General features: G+C 43.0%; 1 protein-coding gene across 6 annotated transcripts in view; it reads left to right on the forward strand.

Annotated features, from left to right (window-relative positions):
• GFRA1 (GDNF family receptor alpha 1) overlaps nt 1–15,066 on the forward strand; it is a 225,628-nt gene that overhangs the window by 62,175 nt on the left and 148,387 nt on the right. For 4 of the 6 annotated variants that reach the window (XM_017543805.2, XM_037743975.1, XM_037743974.1 and 1 more), the window contains exon 5: nt 626–640. The exons of the other annotated variants lie outside the window; for them this stretch is intronic. In XM_017543805.2, coding sequence (XP_017399294.1) covers nt 626–640 — 15 coding nt within the window. The remainder of the gene's footprint in view (nt 1–625; nt 641–15,066) is intronic. 6 annotated transcript variants of the gene reach the window in all.

The following is a 15,066-nucleotide window of genomic DNA, read 5'->3' on the forward strand; positions in this document are numbered from 1 at the left end:
TGGTAGTTAGTGGGTGTTTTTTTTTTTTTTTTTTTTCACTAGATGTGTTTCCTGGTACCAGAGTACTTGGCATTTAGGGTATTTAGTAGCCTATCAATATTTGTTGAAAAAATACATTAATTTTTTTTAACCTTTCTTACAGTATTTGACCATGCTTGTTCCTCTGTGGCTTGAATAAGTTACTTAACTTTCTGGAGCCTCAGTTTCCCCATCTATAAAATGAGAACTATAATAGAACTTCTAAGATTGTTGTGAAAATAATATTAATATAAATACTAGCTGCCTATTTTTCTATGTTTACTATGTACTTGGCACTGGCCTAAGCCTTAACATGTGTGACATAATTTGTTTAATTTTTCCAATACTATGATCTGTTTTGTGGTTTAGGGAACTGTAAGTCACAGTGTTAGTAAGTGTGAGGCCAGGATTGAAAAGCAAGCAGACTCGTTCTGGAGCTTGAGCTCTTAAGCACTGCCTCCTGAATTAAAGGAAATATCATGCATAGAGTGCTTAGCAAAGTCGGCATATGCTATCATCATATTGTCCTTTTCAACATTGTTATTAATATTTTCTTCTCCTCTCTCTCTCCCCTTTCCCCTCCCCTATGTTTCTTCTCTCTTGGCAGATGTTTTTCAGCAAGGTAAGTTCACTGTCTCCTGTCTACTTTTTCATTGGCTGTGCTCTTTGAGAAATATCGGTAGGGTCTATATGCAGAGGGTTATGGGGATCCCATTCTCCATGGACATGTCATGTGGACCTTCGGGGACACCATGAGGACAGTGGCTTAAAGTGCCATCAGCCTCCCTGGGCCTCTGCTCTCTGGCCTCTGCTTCTTCCTCTGAACCATGCTTGGGGGTAGGATGTGGACTGGACAACTGGGCAGGGACGCTTGGAGAGGGGTCTGTGGCTGGGATCTGGAAGGAGGGAGGGATGCCGTGGGCCTGGTGAGGACCAAGACTCTGTAGGGGAGTCTGGGGAAAGGAGCCCCTGTTCCTCGGGGCTCCTGCATCAGTGTCAGCTGCTGCTCCTTATACCGGTACCAGTGCAGATCTCTTTGCCAAATAATCATGCCATTGTTGTAGAGGTGTGGTCAAGGCCACGGCTGGCTGGCCACTTCATGTCTTTCAACCTCACCAGCTGGCTCTGTGACTGAGATAGGACCAGGTGAGTGTGTGTAGTGTGGTCTGTTTTACTAGGCAAGGTTATGTGCTGTGGGGAGCTGGAGATGAAATCCTAACCCACATTGGCCCATGTTTTAGTTCCCACTTAGGATGCAGAGCCATTGTGCTCTGGGGTGCAGCAGGAGACTCATGGGTCATAGCCTCCTCAAACCTTCTGGATACACGTTAAGGGGGAATTGGCTTTTCATCACAGCTTGATGCTACCGGGAAAAGTAGCAGGGCATCACTGTTTGTAGTCAAGCTGGGAAATACGTTGGTAGCACACATCTGCTGTGTCTTTCTGGAATTTAAGGCTGGCTTAGAATAAAAGAGACTGGTTTAAAAATACATCCAGGCATTCCATAAATAGCTTCCAAACAATCTTACAGGCTTGGTATTTTCACAACTGTTATTTCACCCCAAACATGCAGCATGTGTTATGGAGAATATCTGCTTTCTCTGATAGAGGTGCAGTTGTGGATAACAATGAGGGTACTGTTATATTGTCTTCTAAGAGTCTGGAGTCACAGACTTACTTTTATAAATAATTCATAAATCCCAACAAGCTATAAGTAATAAGTTCCATTTGGCTAGAGACTAAGAGATGAGCAAAATTGAAAAGGTGTCGTGACTGTTCGTGTAATGAAAGTGCTGCTGTCAGGGCCTGTTGCTGCAGTGAGTTTTCTTCCTTGACAAATTGGGGGGTCAGTGGGGCACTCTAGGCAGATAATTTTTTTTCTGTGAACTGGAATATAAGCAACGCCACACTGAATTGCATTTTTCCTCTTGAAACACAAAACATTTGAGTTTGGAAAGTCTTTCTGGAACCTGTGTGTAGAGATTCCTGAAGAATGGGGAGAAGAGAGGAGAGGCTGATATCAGATCTGGCTTTTCTACATACAATGGTGATTGTTCATTGTGGTTGTAATTGGCAGGAAAAAAATGGCTTACCAGACTGCCTCTGTCAAGTTTGCCTTCTTTTTGAATCAGTCATGCCATTCGATTGATGGGATTTGCCTGTCAGTAACAATGATATGCAGAGCAAAAGTTATAATCATCTACAAATCACTGGCTAGCGAGACTTAATAACATCTGCCAGAGATGGAAGCTGCTAGCTACCCACTGCTCTGTGTGTCGGTGGGCGGCAGCTCCCTTATAAGATATTAGTCGGATTTCAAATGGAAGGAACTGAACTCGCTTTTGTGAATTATTTAGAAGGCTCTGGCCTTATTGGACCATTTCATCTGGAGACACATTCTCTGAAATAATGGCAAAGAGCTCACTCTCTTGTACCTGCTTCTTACCTTTGTTTCTGGCCATTCTGCTTATGAAAATATTGCTCCATAAAATGCTCAACCAGTGACAGTCACATCAGTTCTGTGTCTTACAGACGGAATCTAAAACCGTGATTTCAACAAGGTCTTCTGTGGTTGAAGCTCAGAGACAGAATTGTACCATTAAGTTGAAACATGGGGATGACAAATTGTGCTAGAAATCAACAAGCAGAAAACGACGTGGCTTCAAATGAACAGACGCCATGGCATCGTCTGAGGCCCGTGACCTCTGTGGCAACATTGAGTGGCCCTGCCTTCCTGGATGTGCCATGGGCATCCAGACCCTGCTTCCTTTAACTTGACCAAGGAGTCACGGGCAGTTGCGGGAAACACTACCTGATAAATGTGTGCTGCTGGCAGTGAGGGAGGGAGGACTCTGCCCAGTGGAGTCCCTGCCTATTTGGGCTGCTGTGCACTGTGACAGGCAGAAGAGGGAAGCAGGCTTGCAGTTGACAACATCAGACATTCTCAGAGGAAACAGAAGTTATTTCCTCTGGATTGCATTCTCTTATATTTCACTACAGATCAATCTTGTTATGATAGGTGACAGCACAGCAGATACTGCTGGGTTTTTCTCTGCTGTATCCGTGGCATGTGCACGTGGGAGTATGTTTCTACCCTGCTCTTGTGCCATTTTATAGCTTCTTTCTGTTCTTTCATCTGTAAATGTCACCTGCTGTGATGCTTAGACCACAAAGTCTGAGGACAGTCAAGGACCAGCGGGCCTGCGGCTGGGCCTTTCTACTTACGAGTTCCAAGGCCACCAGGCCATGTTTTCAAGAAGACTTAATTGACCTACATTCCCTGTTGTCCACAGAGACATTGGGTGGCTCTCAGGAATTCCAAAGTGCCATAGAATTGCTCATCACAACTTCAAATCCAATTGAAAATTTTGTATGTGCATGTGCGTCTAGAATCTTGAGTTTTAGAGCACTTTAATACCAATCGTTTACTAATGATGAAGTCAGGACCACAGAGACACACATGCACGCCTCATTTGAAGTTACTGAAGCACCTTTTGAATGCTCATTCGTTGCCTCAACCTTGATTTTGAAATCGAACAGAAACTGAGCAAGCCGCTTGGAAATCATAGCAATACCGCTCAACAGAGCATTTTAAAGCGTAAGTGGGCACGGTATAAAGATTTCACCATTTAGTTAATTCTCTCTGTGCTGTCAGCTGAAGTCCCTTAAAGACTCTGAGCCCAGAGAGGCATAGCCTTTCCTCCCCCCCGAGTTCTCATCTGGAGCCAGGATCTTGTTAATGGAGAGATTTTTCTTCCAGCTCCAGTAATGTGCGATACCCCTCAAACACAGTGCATGACATGTTTATTCTGCAGCTGGTGCATATGTGCAGGGCACTTTCTAGACCTTGAGAATAAGTGAAAGACAGCAAAGTTTTTGTTGAACTTATAGTCTAGCTTAGGGGGCATTCTGTAGCCATGTTTACAAATAAACAAGGTAAATTCAAACAGCGACGAATGAAGAAAATATCTCAGGGTGATGTGCTAGTGGCTAGGAGGGCCACTGTAGGAGGAGTGGCCACAGAATGACAAGTAGGACCAGTTATTGAAGTACCTGGAGGAAGGACAGTAAGGATTTACAAGGGAAAAGCCTTTAGATGTTCCAGGCTCAGAAGAAAGCCTAGGGTGTGTCTGGTTCTTGTGAGTGAAGGAGAAAGTTATGTGAAATGAATAAGAACAGGACAGGCATCTGGGGAGCTGAGGGAAAGGGAATTGGAGTTGGGTTTTAAGCAGAAGAATGGCATGATCTTATTCACATTTAAAAATGACCACGCTGGATGCTGCGTAAATGCAGAAAAACAGTGCATGAGAAGTGTAAACCAGGACCAGGGCTGAGTGCTAAGTGGGAGCCTCTAACCACCATTCTTCGTGAGTCTCTGCTCTCTCAGGCAGTGGGAACGGGCAGCCCCATTCCCAGCCAGCTCGCCTCTGCTGAGTGCCCACGTTCTGCTCACTTTGCCAGAAGAGGGTCTTGGGCCCATGGCTTACATCTGCTCACCTTAAGGCAGGCAAATTATGCTCATCAAGACATCATTAAAATATTCCTATATGTGTCTTCATATTTTAAAGAGCCACTTTTCTGCAATACATACATACATGTGTGTATCATATGTATTACATGCGTATGAGACAAATATATATATATATATATATCATATATATTATTTAGCCTCAGCTGAGTATAATGCAGAGGAAAGACAGCAAATTCCAAGGGCTTCAGGACCACTGGCAACAAAGAAAGGGTTTTTTTTTGTGGGGCTGTGGCCCTCTCAACACCACATGCCCATTTGCCATGGGCAGCTACTCCCCAGCTCTGCAGAGTGAGGCCAGGCAGGAATTTGGACCCACAATTGCCACATAGCCAGGATTTTCGAGAGAAGCCAGGAATCTGGGATGGCTTGCCAAACCTTACAATGTTTAAGCTTTTAATTAAAGGTTAAACAAGCAAACTGAACTCATCTATGGCTAGAATTGCCTCTGATCTCAGATTGCTGGCCAGTAATTAGGGAACTTTAGTTTTTCTGCAGCAGGGTTGCTGTCTTTGCAGGGGAAGTTTAGGCCAGATGCTTTGGCCTCTGGCCTCCGTTTTCTCATCTGTAAAATGAGAGAATTGGAGATCCCTGTCCCTGCTTGTCTTTCTGTAGATGATCTATCTTGAGAAGTTTTAAGTGGACTTGAGTTAATAATGTACAGAAATATCCCTTGTGCAGGTTTTGTCTATTCACTAGATAACCTGGGTGAAAGCAGAGGCTTCCCCCATGTTGGTGAATTAAGGTTAAAAGAATGTGGTTTCAGAAGTGTAACCTGCTCACATGGCCATTTTGAAACATCAGCGCTTTCCCACATGGATAAATACTGAAATCCACAATGGATGGCCTTGCTTTTATTAATTTGAAGAGAACAATAAATCATAGTTTGGGTTCTGGCATCAGAGCCAAGCCTATTAATTGTTGGGGTGGGCTTGTAGTGACAGGTCCACCGCCATTTATAAGGAGCTTGACTTGAGCTGTTTTGCATATTTTAAACTTACGGGCCAAACTACTGGGGCTTCGTGCTAGGTTTTCCCAGCCACTTCTGGAAACCAATCTATTATAAAGCTGCAGCCCCTTAGCCATGAATTATGCTCCCCCGATAATGTTTTACATTGTGAAAGATTGTTTTCTTTATGAGTGTGTGATTTGGGTGAATAAATGAAATCTATTGTTACATTTTCAGGTAAACATTCCAAGTTGTTACATGATATCAAAGTAGGAAGTGAGAAAAATGCATAACACTTTTATGGTAGAAAGTGGTTGGTTCCCCAGTCACACTCCTCTGTGCAAATGTTTCAGCAGAATCAGTAGACTGTTCGAAGTCCTGTAGGAAATGCATCCATCTTCCGGCACAAACTGAACAACATTACCATTTAATTTTGCATAGATTCACTTTGTGTATGTGTGTGATATATGAGGAAAATGATAACCAGATTTAAATAATCACATTCTCTGAGATGCTTTATCACATTCCACGGGGACTGTGTGAGGCTGCCTCTTCCCTGCCAGGTGACCTTGGGTGGAGCTTTCCTTGTCACAGATTCATTGTTTTTCCTCGATCTGAGAGCATGATTTTGGGGTGAGGTTTCAGAAGGTCTCCCCGCTAACTTGTCTTTCAAAATTCCTGATGAGGAAAGAAGGACATTTTTAGATTATTTTGTTGAGGTTGTTGCTATAAAAGAAGAGAAGTTTGTCCTTTTAATTTTTTTTTTTTTTTGAGATGGAGTCTAGCTCTGTCACCAGGCTGGAGTGCAGTGGAGCGATCTTGGCTCACTGCAATCTCTGCCTCCCGGGTTCAAGTGATTCTCCTCCCTCAGCCTCTCAAGTAGCTGGGATTACAGGCATATGCTGCCACGCCCAGTTAATTTTTGTATTTTTAGTAGAAGCAGGGTTTCACTTTGTTGGCCAAGATCGCCTCGGTCTCCTGACCTCATGATCCGCCTGCCTTGGCCTCCCAAAGTGCTAGGATTACAGACATAAGACATTGCACCTGGCCCCTTTAAAAATTTTATTGGGATAATAGTAATGCTAGCATTTGTGTGCCCCTGTATTCTAGACACTGAGCTACATACTTTGCACACATTTTCTCACTGAATCTACCCCCAAAACTTTACGAGGTACAGTCATGTGCTGCATAACAATGGTTTAGTCAATGATGGCATAGAGGATGGTGGTCCCATAGGATTATAATACAGGATTTTTGCTATAACTTTCCTATGGTTTATGTATACTTAGATTCTTACCATTGTGTTATAATTGCCTACAATATTCAGTGTGGTAATGTGCTGTACAGGTATGTAGTCTAGGAACAGCATGCTATACCATGTAGTCTCGGTGTGTAGTAGGCAACATTGCCTAGATTTGTGTAGGTATACTCTGACATTCACACAAATAAGGCCATTGACTAATGAGGCATTTCTCAGAACATATCCCCATCATTAAGTGACACATGATTATAGTTATAACTAATAATCCAGTTTCATAGAGGAGAAAATGAAGGCACGGTATAGAATTGGCCTAATGATGGTTAAAGAGCTAGTGAGTGGTAGAACCAGGATTATTTTTTAATTGTTAGACTTTGTTTTATAGAAAGCTTGAAAAATATTTAAAAAATTATGAAGATAGTACAGAGAGTTTCCATATACCCTGTACACAGTTTCCCCTGTCATTTGCATCTTACGTTAGTCTGGTGTATTTGTTATGATATGGACACTTTATTACTAAGGTCCATAGTTTATTCAGATCCTCTTAGTTTTTTTATTCTGACATCCTTTTTTCTGCTCTGAAATTCCATCCAGGATCCCATTATCACATTTATTTATTGTCTCCTTAGGTTCCTCTTGGCTGTGACAGTGTGTTAGCCTCTTCCTGCCGCTGTAACAAAATACCTAGTAGATTGGATAATTTATAAACAACAGAAATGTATTGCTCACAGTTCTGGAGTTTGGGAAGTTCAAGATTAAGGTGTTTGGTGAGGGCTTGTTCTCTGCTTCATAGATGGCATATTCTAGCTGTGACCTCACATGGGAAAAGGGCAAAATGGTGACCCCAAATCTTTTTTAAAGGACACTAACCCCATTTGTGAGAGCAGAGCCCTTATAACCTCATCACGTCCTAAAACCATTTCTATTAATACCATCACGCCAGGAATTAACTTTCAACATGTGAATGGGGTAGAAGGAGACTAACATTCAGACCACAGTAGACAGTTTCTTAGACTTTCCTTGTTTTCGAATGACCTTGAGAGTTTTAAGGAGTACTGGTCAGGAATATTGTAGATGCCCTTCTTGGAATTTGTCTAATTTTTTTTTTGAGACAAGGTCTCACTCTGTGGTTCAGGATGGAGTGCAGTGGTGCAGCCATAGCTCACTGCAGCTTTCAACTCCTGGACTCAAGTGATCCTCCTGCCTCGGCCTCATGAGTAGCTGGGACTACAGGCATGCACCACCATGGCTGGCTAAATTTTAAACACTTTTTTTTTTGTAGAGAGAGCGGCCTTGCTGTCACTCAGGCTGGAGTACAGTGCATGATCATAGCTCGCTGTACTCCTCATTTCAAGTCATCCTCCCACTTCAGCCTCTCAAAGTGTTGGGATTACAAGCATGAGCCACTGTACCTGGCCTGATGTTTTTCTTATTGATTACCCTGGGTTATGGGTCTTTCTGAGGAATATCACAGAGGCAAAGTACCATTTTCATCACATCATATCAAGGGTACGTACTATCAATGTGATTTCTGACAGCTGATGTTGATCACTTGGCTGAAAGTGTGTGTGTCCAGTTTCTCCACTGGTGTGGTTACTTTCCTCCTCCTTTCCATACTATACTCTGAAGGAAATCTATGCACAGCCTACCTTTAAGGAGTAAGGAGTTATGCTCCACCTCACTAAGGGTCATGTATCTACATAAATTATTCTTCTGCACTGGCGACTTGCCTCTTATCCCTCATTTATTAATTTATTCAATACCTTACATCAATATGAACCCATAAATATTTATGTTATGCTTTGAGTTATACTCTATTCCTCTTTATTTTGTTGCTCAAATTGTTCCCGCTTTTGCCACTGGGAGCTCTTGCAGCTGGGTCTATGCCCCTTTGACATATTCCTTATCCAAAGTAACTTTCGAGCACTTCTGTAATATTTATGGCACTAGAAGATGCTCCAGGCTCATCATTTATATTTCCCACCACAATCCTACAATCAATAGGATTGTACAATCAATAGGATTGTACAATCATTTGTCCATGGAGTCCTGGTTCTGATCATTGAAGAATGATACAAGAAACCAAGATCTGGATGCTAGGTATGCTTATTGCTACTGGGTTGTCCTTTCTTTTAGGCCCTCCTAACTGATGGAGCAAATAAATATATGTGTGTACACTGACCTGCAAACATATTTTATAAATTTATACTTGAATCAAGTGTGCATATATATTTATATATAGAAAGTTTCTGTAATAAAATTGGAAAAATGTTGAAACACATTTACACATCTGTAAATATTTGTATATGTAATCAGGTTTATAAATATTAAATTAAGCATGAGTTCTGCCTCATGTGTTCAACTCTAACCCATCACAACATGGATCATTCTAGCCTCCTCTCATTGCATCTTTGTAAATTCCAACTCCCATGGTGAGACACATGGACCAGAATTTTGAACCCAGGTAGACTGACTTCAGGTCCTGCAATCTGTTTTCTTGACACCTAGAGAAGGGCTTTCTTCTATCCACAGTGGGAAAGAGTCAAAGATCCTTGATCCTTTCCAAGGCCAGACATGTAGATGTTGATGTAGAAGGACATCTACATCTTAGATGTAGAAGGACAAGTTTATTGCATGCCTTTTTGCTTCTACGCCAGACCCAGGCCTTCTCAGCCAATTCTAGCTTTGCTACCTTCTCAGTGGGTTTGCCTTATCTAGAGCAGAGGCCAATTGCATAGTATCTTGTTTCCGTGCAAAGGCATTTGTACTTTTCCCATAGCCTAGGCAAGCCAGGGACAAAACAACAGAACTGTTTATAATATTCCAGCTTTTGAGTGCTTAAACCCTCTGTACCTTCCCTAATTGATTGAATGCTTAAACACTCTGTACCTTTCCAAATTGAGATTGTTGCTCATTGGGGACCAGGAGAGAGCCATCTTTTAAATCTCTGAGTTTGTCCTGAAGCTAGATTATGAGGCTTCTGGGAATCTCCTGCTTGTGCAGGAGGGTGGTCCTGTGCATGAATGGTTGAGCATGTTTGTTTGGGCTGGCACCCAGGTGCCAACTTCCCCCAGCTGCCCCTCTGATGCTCCTTCCCAGATGCCTGTGCTGGTGCACAGTCCCTCCAGCCAGAGCTATTATTATCTGGAGACCCTCTGTGAAGGCCGTGTCTATCAGCTGGCTGTCAGGGGTGCCTGTGAAGACATGTAGAGCCTATTTTCTGATTCTTTCTGCTGCCTCTGGTGCACCTGGTTCCCTTCAGCCCAGCAGTCAGAGAATGGGGACTGCTTGAACCCCTGATGTCTGGGAGCCCCATTCCCATTGTTTTTGGAGCCTGGCTTTCTGGAAGTCACAGAGCATTACAAATAATTGTAGTAGATTCATATGAATTTTTGTTTGTTGCTGAAGCTATCTTTAAGGTTGAATTTTGTAAGTTGATAGAAATGTGTTCTTTATGCTTGACAGTAGGTTTGATGACATGTTCTGCTGATGGCTGGGTGTGGCCACTCATTGACTAGTGGCTTTCTTCTAGGGAATACTGGGCCAGACCTCCTTGAGCCCTGGCACCTGCCTTCATTTCTAACACCCCTCCCCCATCTCACCCCATTCATCCCCATAAGCCTTCACCAAATTGACCCCTGTTCTTCAAAATGCTTATCCACACCTGCCTCTATGCCTTTGGGTGGATTGATTCCTCTGCCTGAAGTGTTTTTATCTCTTTTTGACACTCTACCCTCAGATAAGTAGCCAGGGTTTGCTATCAAGGGGGCTGGCCCAGCAGAGGATATAACATGATTTGGATTTGTGTCCTCCCCTAAACCCCAAACCTCATGTTCAATTGGAGGAAGGGCCTTGTGGGAGGTGATTAAATCAGGAAGGTGGATTTTCCCATTGCTGTTCTCATGATAGTGAGTGAGTTCTCACGAGATCTAATGATTTAAAATTATGTGGCATGTCCCCCTTAGCTCTCTCTCCTGCTCCACCAGGTTAGACATGCTTGCTTCCTCTTCCACCATGATTTTAAGTTTCCTAAGGCCTCCCAGCCATGCTTCCTGTTAAGCCTGTGAGTCAATGAAAGTCTTTCCTTCATCAATTACCCAGTCTCAGTTATATTTTAACAGCAGTGTGAGAATGGACCAGTATAGGGTGCTTGTAGCCGGTGTGTGTGGGGAGAGGCAGACTCATTTCCACATAGTCCTCTAATGTCTTATTAAGGCCATATTCACAGCCACTGTGGTATTTTCCCTTGAAATCTTTGAGAAGGTGCCACCCAATGCTCCTTATAGATATGCCACTACTTTTGCTTATTCTTCAAAACTCAGCCAAATCCTTTCTCCTGGAAATCAGGTTGCCTCTGACTCACCCCACTCCCCAAGTGGGAATTCTGCCCTCCCCTCTGGTGTTGGCACTGCCACCTACCTCCCCACACCCTACTGGCACTTTTCTCCCACTCTCAGAATGATCCGTCTACACATCTGGCTTCCTACACCAGATTGAGCTCCTGGCGAGGATGGAGCTTGTCTTTTATTTTGAATTCCTGGTACCCAGTGTAGTGCTGAGCACAGAGTAGGGGCTCATTTGATGTTTGATGAATAGACGTAGAAAAGATGGCTAGGTACTGTGGGTCACGCCTGTAATCCCAGCACTTTGGGAGGCTAAGGCAGGTGGATCATGAGGTCAGGAGATTGAGACCATCCTGACTAACATGGTGAAAACCCATCTCTACTAAAAATACAAAAAATTAGTTGGGCATGGTGTCACATAGTCCCAGATACTTAGGAGGTTGAGGCAGGAGAATCGCTTGAACCTGGGAGGCGGAGGCTGCAGTGGGCCGAGATAATGTCATTGCACTCCAGTCTGGGTGACAGCACGAGACTCTGTCTCATAAAAAAAAGAAAGTGGAAAAGATGACAAGGCTCAGAGTAATCAGTGTTTTGTGTGGGCTGAGTGTATACACATGTTTCTTGTATGTTTGTATTTGACAGCCTAGGTCCTTTTATGAAGGTGAGGCAGAACTCTGTGTAATTGATGGTCATGTTGACAGTGAATCCAAATCTTACCTTATTCTTGAATCCAAAAGTCTTTCTGCATTTTGTTCCCTCACTGCCATTTTTTGGAGTGGGTTAACAGAGGTCGGGGGGCAGTATTTGGACCTAGAATGAATCAGCAGACTTGCCCAGGTCTGTACAAGGCATTAACAGGGACCCCAGAGGACTTAGCAGATATTGCCTCTGTTTTCTAAGAACCGACAGTTTCACTGGAGACCCAAGGCTGGTTGATCTGTGGGTACCGTCCTTTTCCAGTGCAGGAGGATGCTTTAGAGATAGGTGCCCCTGAACGAGAGGCGGCTATGAGAATGGTTTGGGAGATGGTTTTGAAGGAAGCTGAATGTCTAATTGGGCAGGATAAGGGCAGGAGGAGGACAGTCTGTTGGTGGTGGAGACCGAAACAAGTCCCGTGTTGTGTTTATGGGATGTTGAGAGGGCAGCAAACCTGGCAGACTCTGGATTGGGATTGGATGGAGCCAGTTATGGAGCCTTTGCAACATGCTTACTACAAAAAAAACAAAACAAAACAAAACAAAAAAAACCTCTATTTTCTTGTGCTCCCTAACACTCTCAGTATGATTGAAGAGATTTTGTCTACCAAATGAATAGTATTGGCTATTGAGTTTTCCCATTTATGTTACTAATTTTTATTACTCCTTTAGTTACTCAAGGACTATCAGTGACTCAGCTTCCCAATCAGCATGAGTATCATACCCTTGTGTTGATGAAATTCCAGCTTCTTAAGAGGAAAAAAAATGATATTTTAAATAGCTTAAACAATGATTTTCTTGGTTATTTAAAAATCTAGGCAGCAGTGTTTAGACTTGTTCTACAAAGCCCAAGGAAATCACTGTAGCTCTTTAAGCAGAGAAATAGTATGCACTGTCAGCACACCGTAAAACTGTCCATGTTGTATGTTGTTGGGTGGCAGAAGATAATGGTGGTTTCTACTGACTAACTGACTTAGTGTGTGCCAGGCATGTCATTGAGTGCTCCGCATGTATGAACTCACTTTCTCCCCAGAATGACCCTGGTATGAACGAATTGTTTTTGTTTCTCCCAAAGTCATATGTTGAAATCCTCACCCTAATGTGCGCCTTAGAAAGTGAGACCTTTGGGGGTAATTAGGTCATAGGATAGAGCTTTCATGAATGGGATTAGCACCTTCATGAAAAAAGAATAGAGAGCTTCGGCTTTCTGCCCTTTGCCACGTGAGGACACAGGAAGAAAGCTGGAAGAAAGCCGCCATCTGGAAGCTAGGAAGAGAGTCCTTACCAAGATCCCCACCCTGTTGGCACCAGAATCTTGGACTTCTAGTCTCCAGAACTGTGAGAAATAATTATTTGTTCCTAAATAAATGTTTGTGGTTTCTGATATTTTACTATAGCAGATCAAGCTAACTAAGAGAAACCCCATAAGGGTTACATACTCACTAATCTCCATTTTTATCCCCAGGTCTTAGATGTTGAAATAGATACACAAAACGTAGGTAGAAATTAGGAAGCAAAAATTTGCTGAAGGTCTTCCTTCAGCAAAGGACTGAATCTGAGTTCAGACCCAGGAATCTGAATCCTTCCTTCGTGAAGGACTGAATCTGAGTTCAGACCCAGGAAATTGACCTGAATTTTTAATGACTACATTACACAGTTATCTTGGAAGGACCAGTAAACTGAGTGGGGCTTGCCACTGGATCCAGATAGGCAGTGCCATAATCAGGCCAGAGAGCTCACCCAGACCCCAGAGAAATGAAAGCATGTGTCTAAGAAGGAGACTTGTGTGCAAATCTTCATAGCAGCTTTATTCATAATAGCCTCAAACTGGAAATAGTCCAGGTGTCCATCAGTAGGAGAAAGGACAGACTGTGATATACTCATCAAATGGAACACTGCTTAACTATAAAAAGGAGCAAAGGTTACACACAACAACATGATTAATTTCAGAAACATTACACTCAGTGAAGGCAGTCCTTCGCAAAAGAGGGCAACAGTCTATATGGTTCCATTCATGTGAAATTCTTAAAACTAAACTATGATTTAAAAAAACCTCAACATTGTTTGCTTCTGGGAAAATGAAAGTAGTGATTGACTTGAAAGGCAAGAGGAAATCTTATGGGATGGTGGTAGTGTTTTCTATCTCAGTAGGGTTTGGGCTATACAAGTATATGCATTTGTCAGAACTCAGTGAATATACACTTAAGATTTGTGCATTTTCCTCTATGTAAATTTTACCTTAAAAGGAAAAAAATGAAACAAATACCAAACCCTGGTGAATGATGTGTTTACTGAAGTATTTAGGGACAAGTGTACTGGTATCTGCCATTCATTTTGAAATGCATATGAAATAAGGCGTATTTACTGCTGGATGGATGGAGAGGTGGATAGATGGATACATTTGTGGTAAAGCAAGTACAGAACAACATTAGCAGTAGAGTCTAGGGAGTAGGTTTATGAGTGTTCATTGTAAAATTCACTCAATTTCCTACATATTTGAAAATTTTATAACAAAATGTTGAGGACAAAGAGATCCCACCCAGTTGCAGTCCTTTAGATAAAGAGAGATTATATGGCCTCCATAGCCATAAATGCAGAGGTCTGTCAGAGGTGGACCACCCCAGAGGAGGACGCAGTATTCCGGGTCTGGCTGTAGAGCTTCAGGTGAGAAGGAAACTTACGGCCAAAATGCCTGAGGGATAGCTGCAGAGCAGGCACTGGCCTTAGATGCTGCAGTTACTTAGGATACTATAATAAAGGATCACAAATGAGGTGGCGTAAAGTGACAGAAATCTACTCCCTCACTGTCCTGGTGGCTGGAAGTCTGAAATCAAAGTGTCAGCAGGACCATGCTCTCTCTGAAGGCTTTAGAAGAGGACCTGTCCTGGCCACTTACAGCTCCTGGGCATTCTCAGCAGCCCTTAGTGTTCCGTGGCCTGTAGCTGCATCCCTCCCATCTCTGCCGCCATCGTCACATGGCCTGTGTCTCTGTGTGTCTCTGTATGTGTTCTCCTTTTCTTATGAGGATACCAGTCAGTTGGGATTTAGGGCTTACCCTAATCCATCATGACCTCATTTTAACTTAATTACATCTGCAAAGATCCTATTTCCAAATAATGTCACATTCTGGAGTTCAGAGGTGACACGAATTTTGGGGAAGAACCACTCAACCACTACAGATGGATGACCAGCCAACGTGGGTGGCCCAGGATAAAAGAGAAGCTTCAAGGGAGGACTGGGGCAAGAAAGAGAGTCCAGGGCTGGCAGACAGGGAG

The sequence above is a fragment of the Cebus imitator genome, unplaced genomic scaffold (genome assembly GCF_001604975.1).
Source record: "Cebus imitator isolate Cc_AM_T3 unplaced genomic scaffold, Cebus_imitator-1.0 Scaffold161, whole genome shotgun sequence".
In the NCBI taxonomy this organism is placed as follows: Eukaryota; Metazoa; Chordata; class Mammalia; order Primates; family Cebidae; genus Cebus; species Cebus imitator.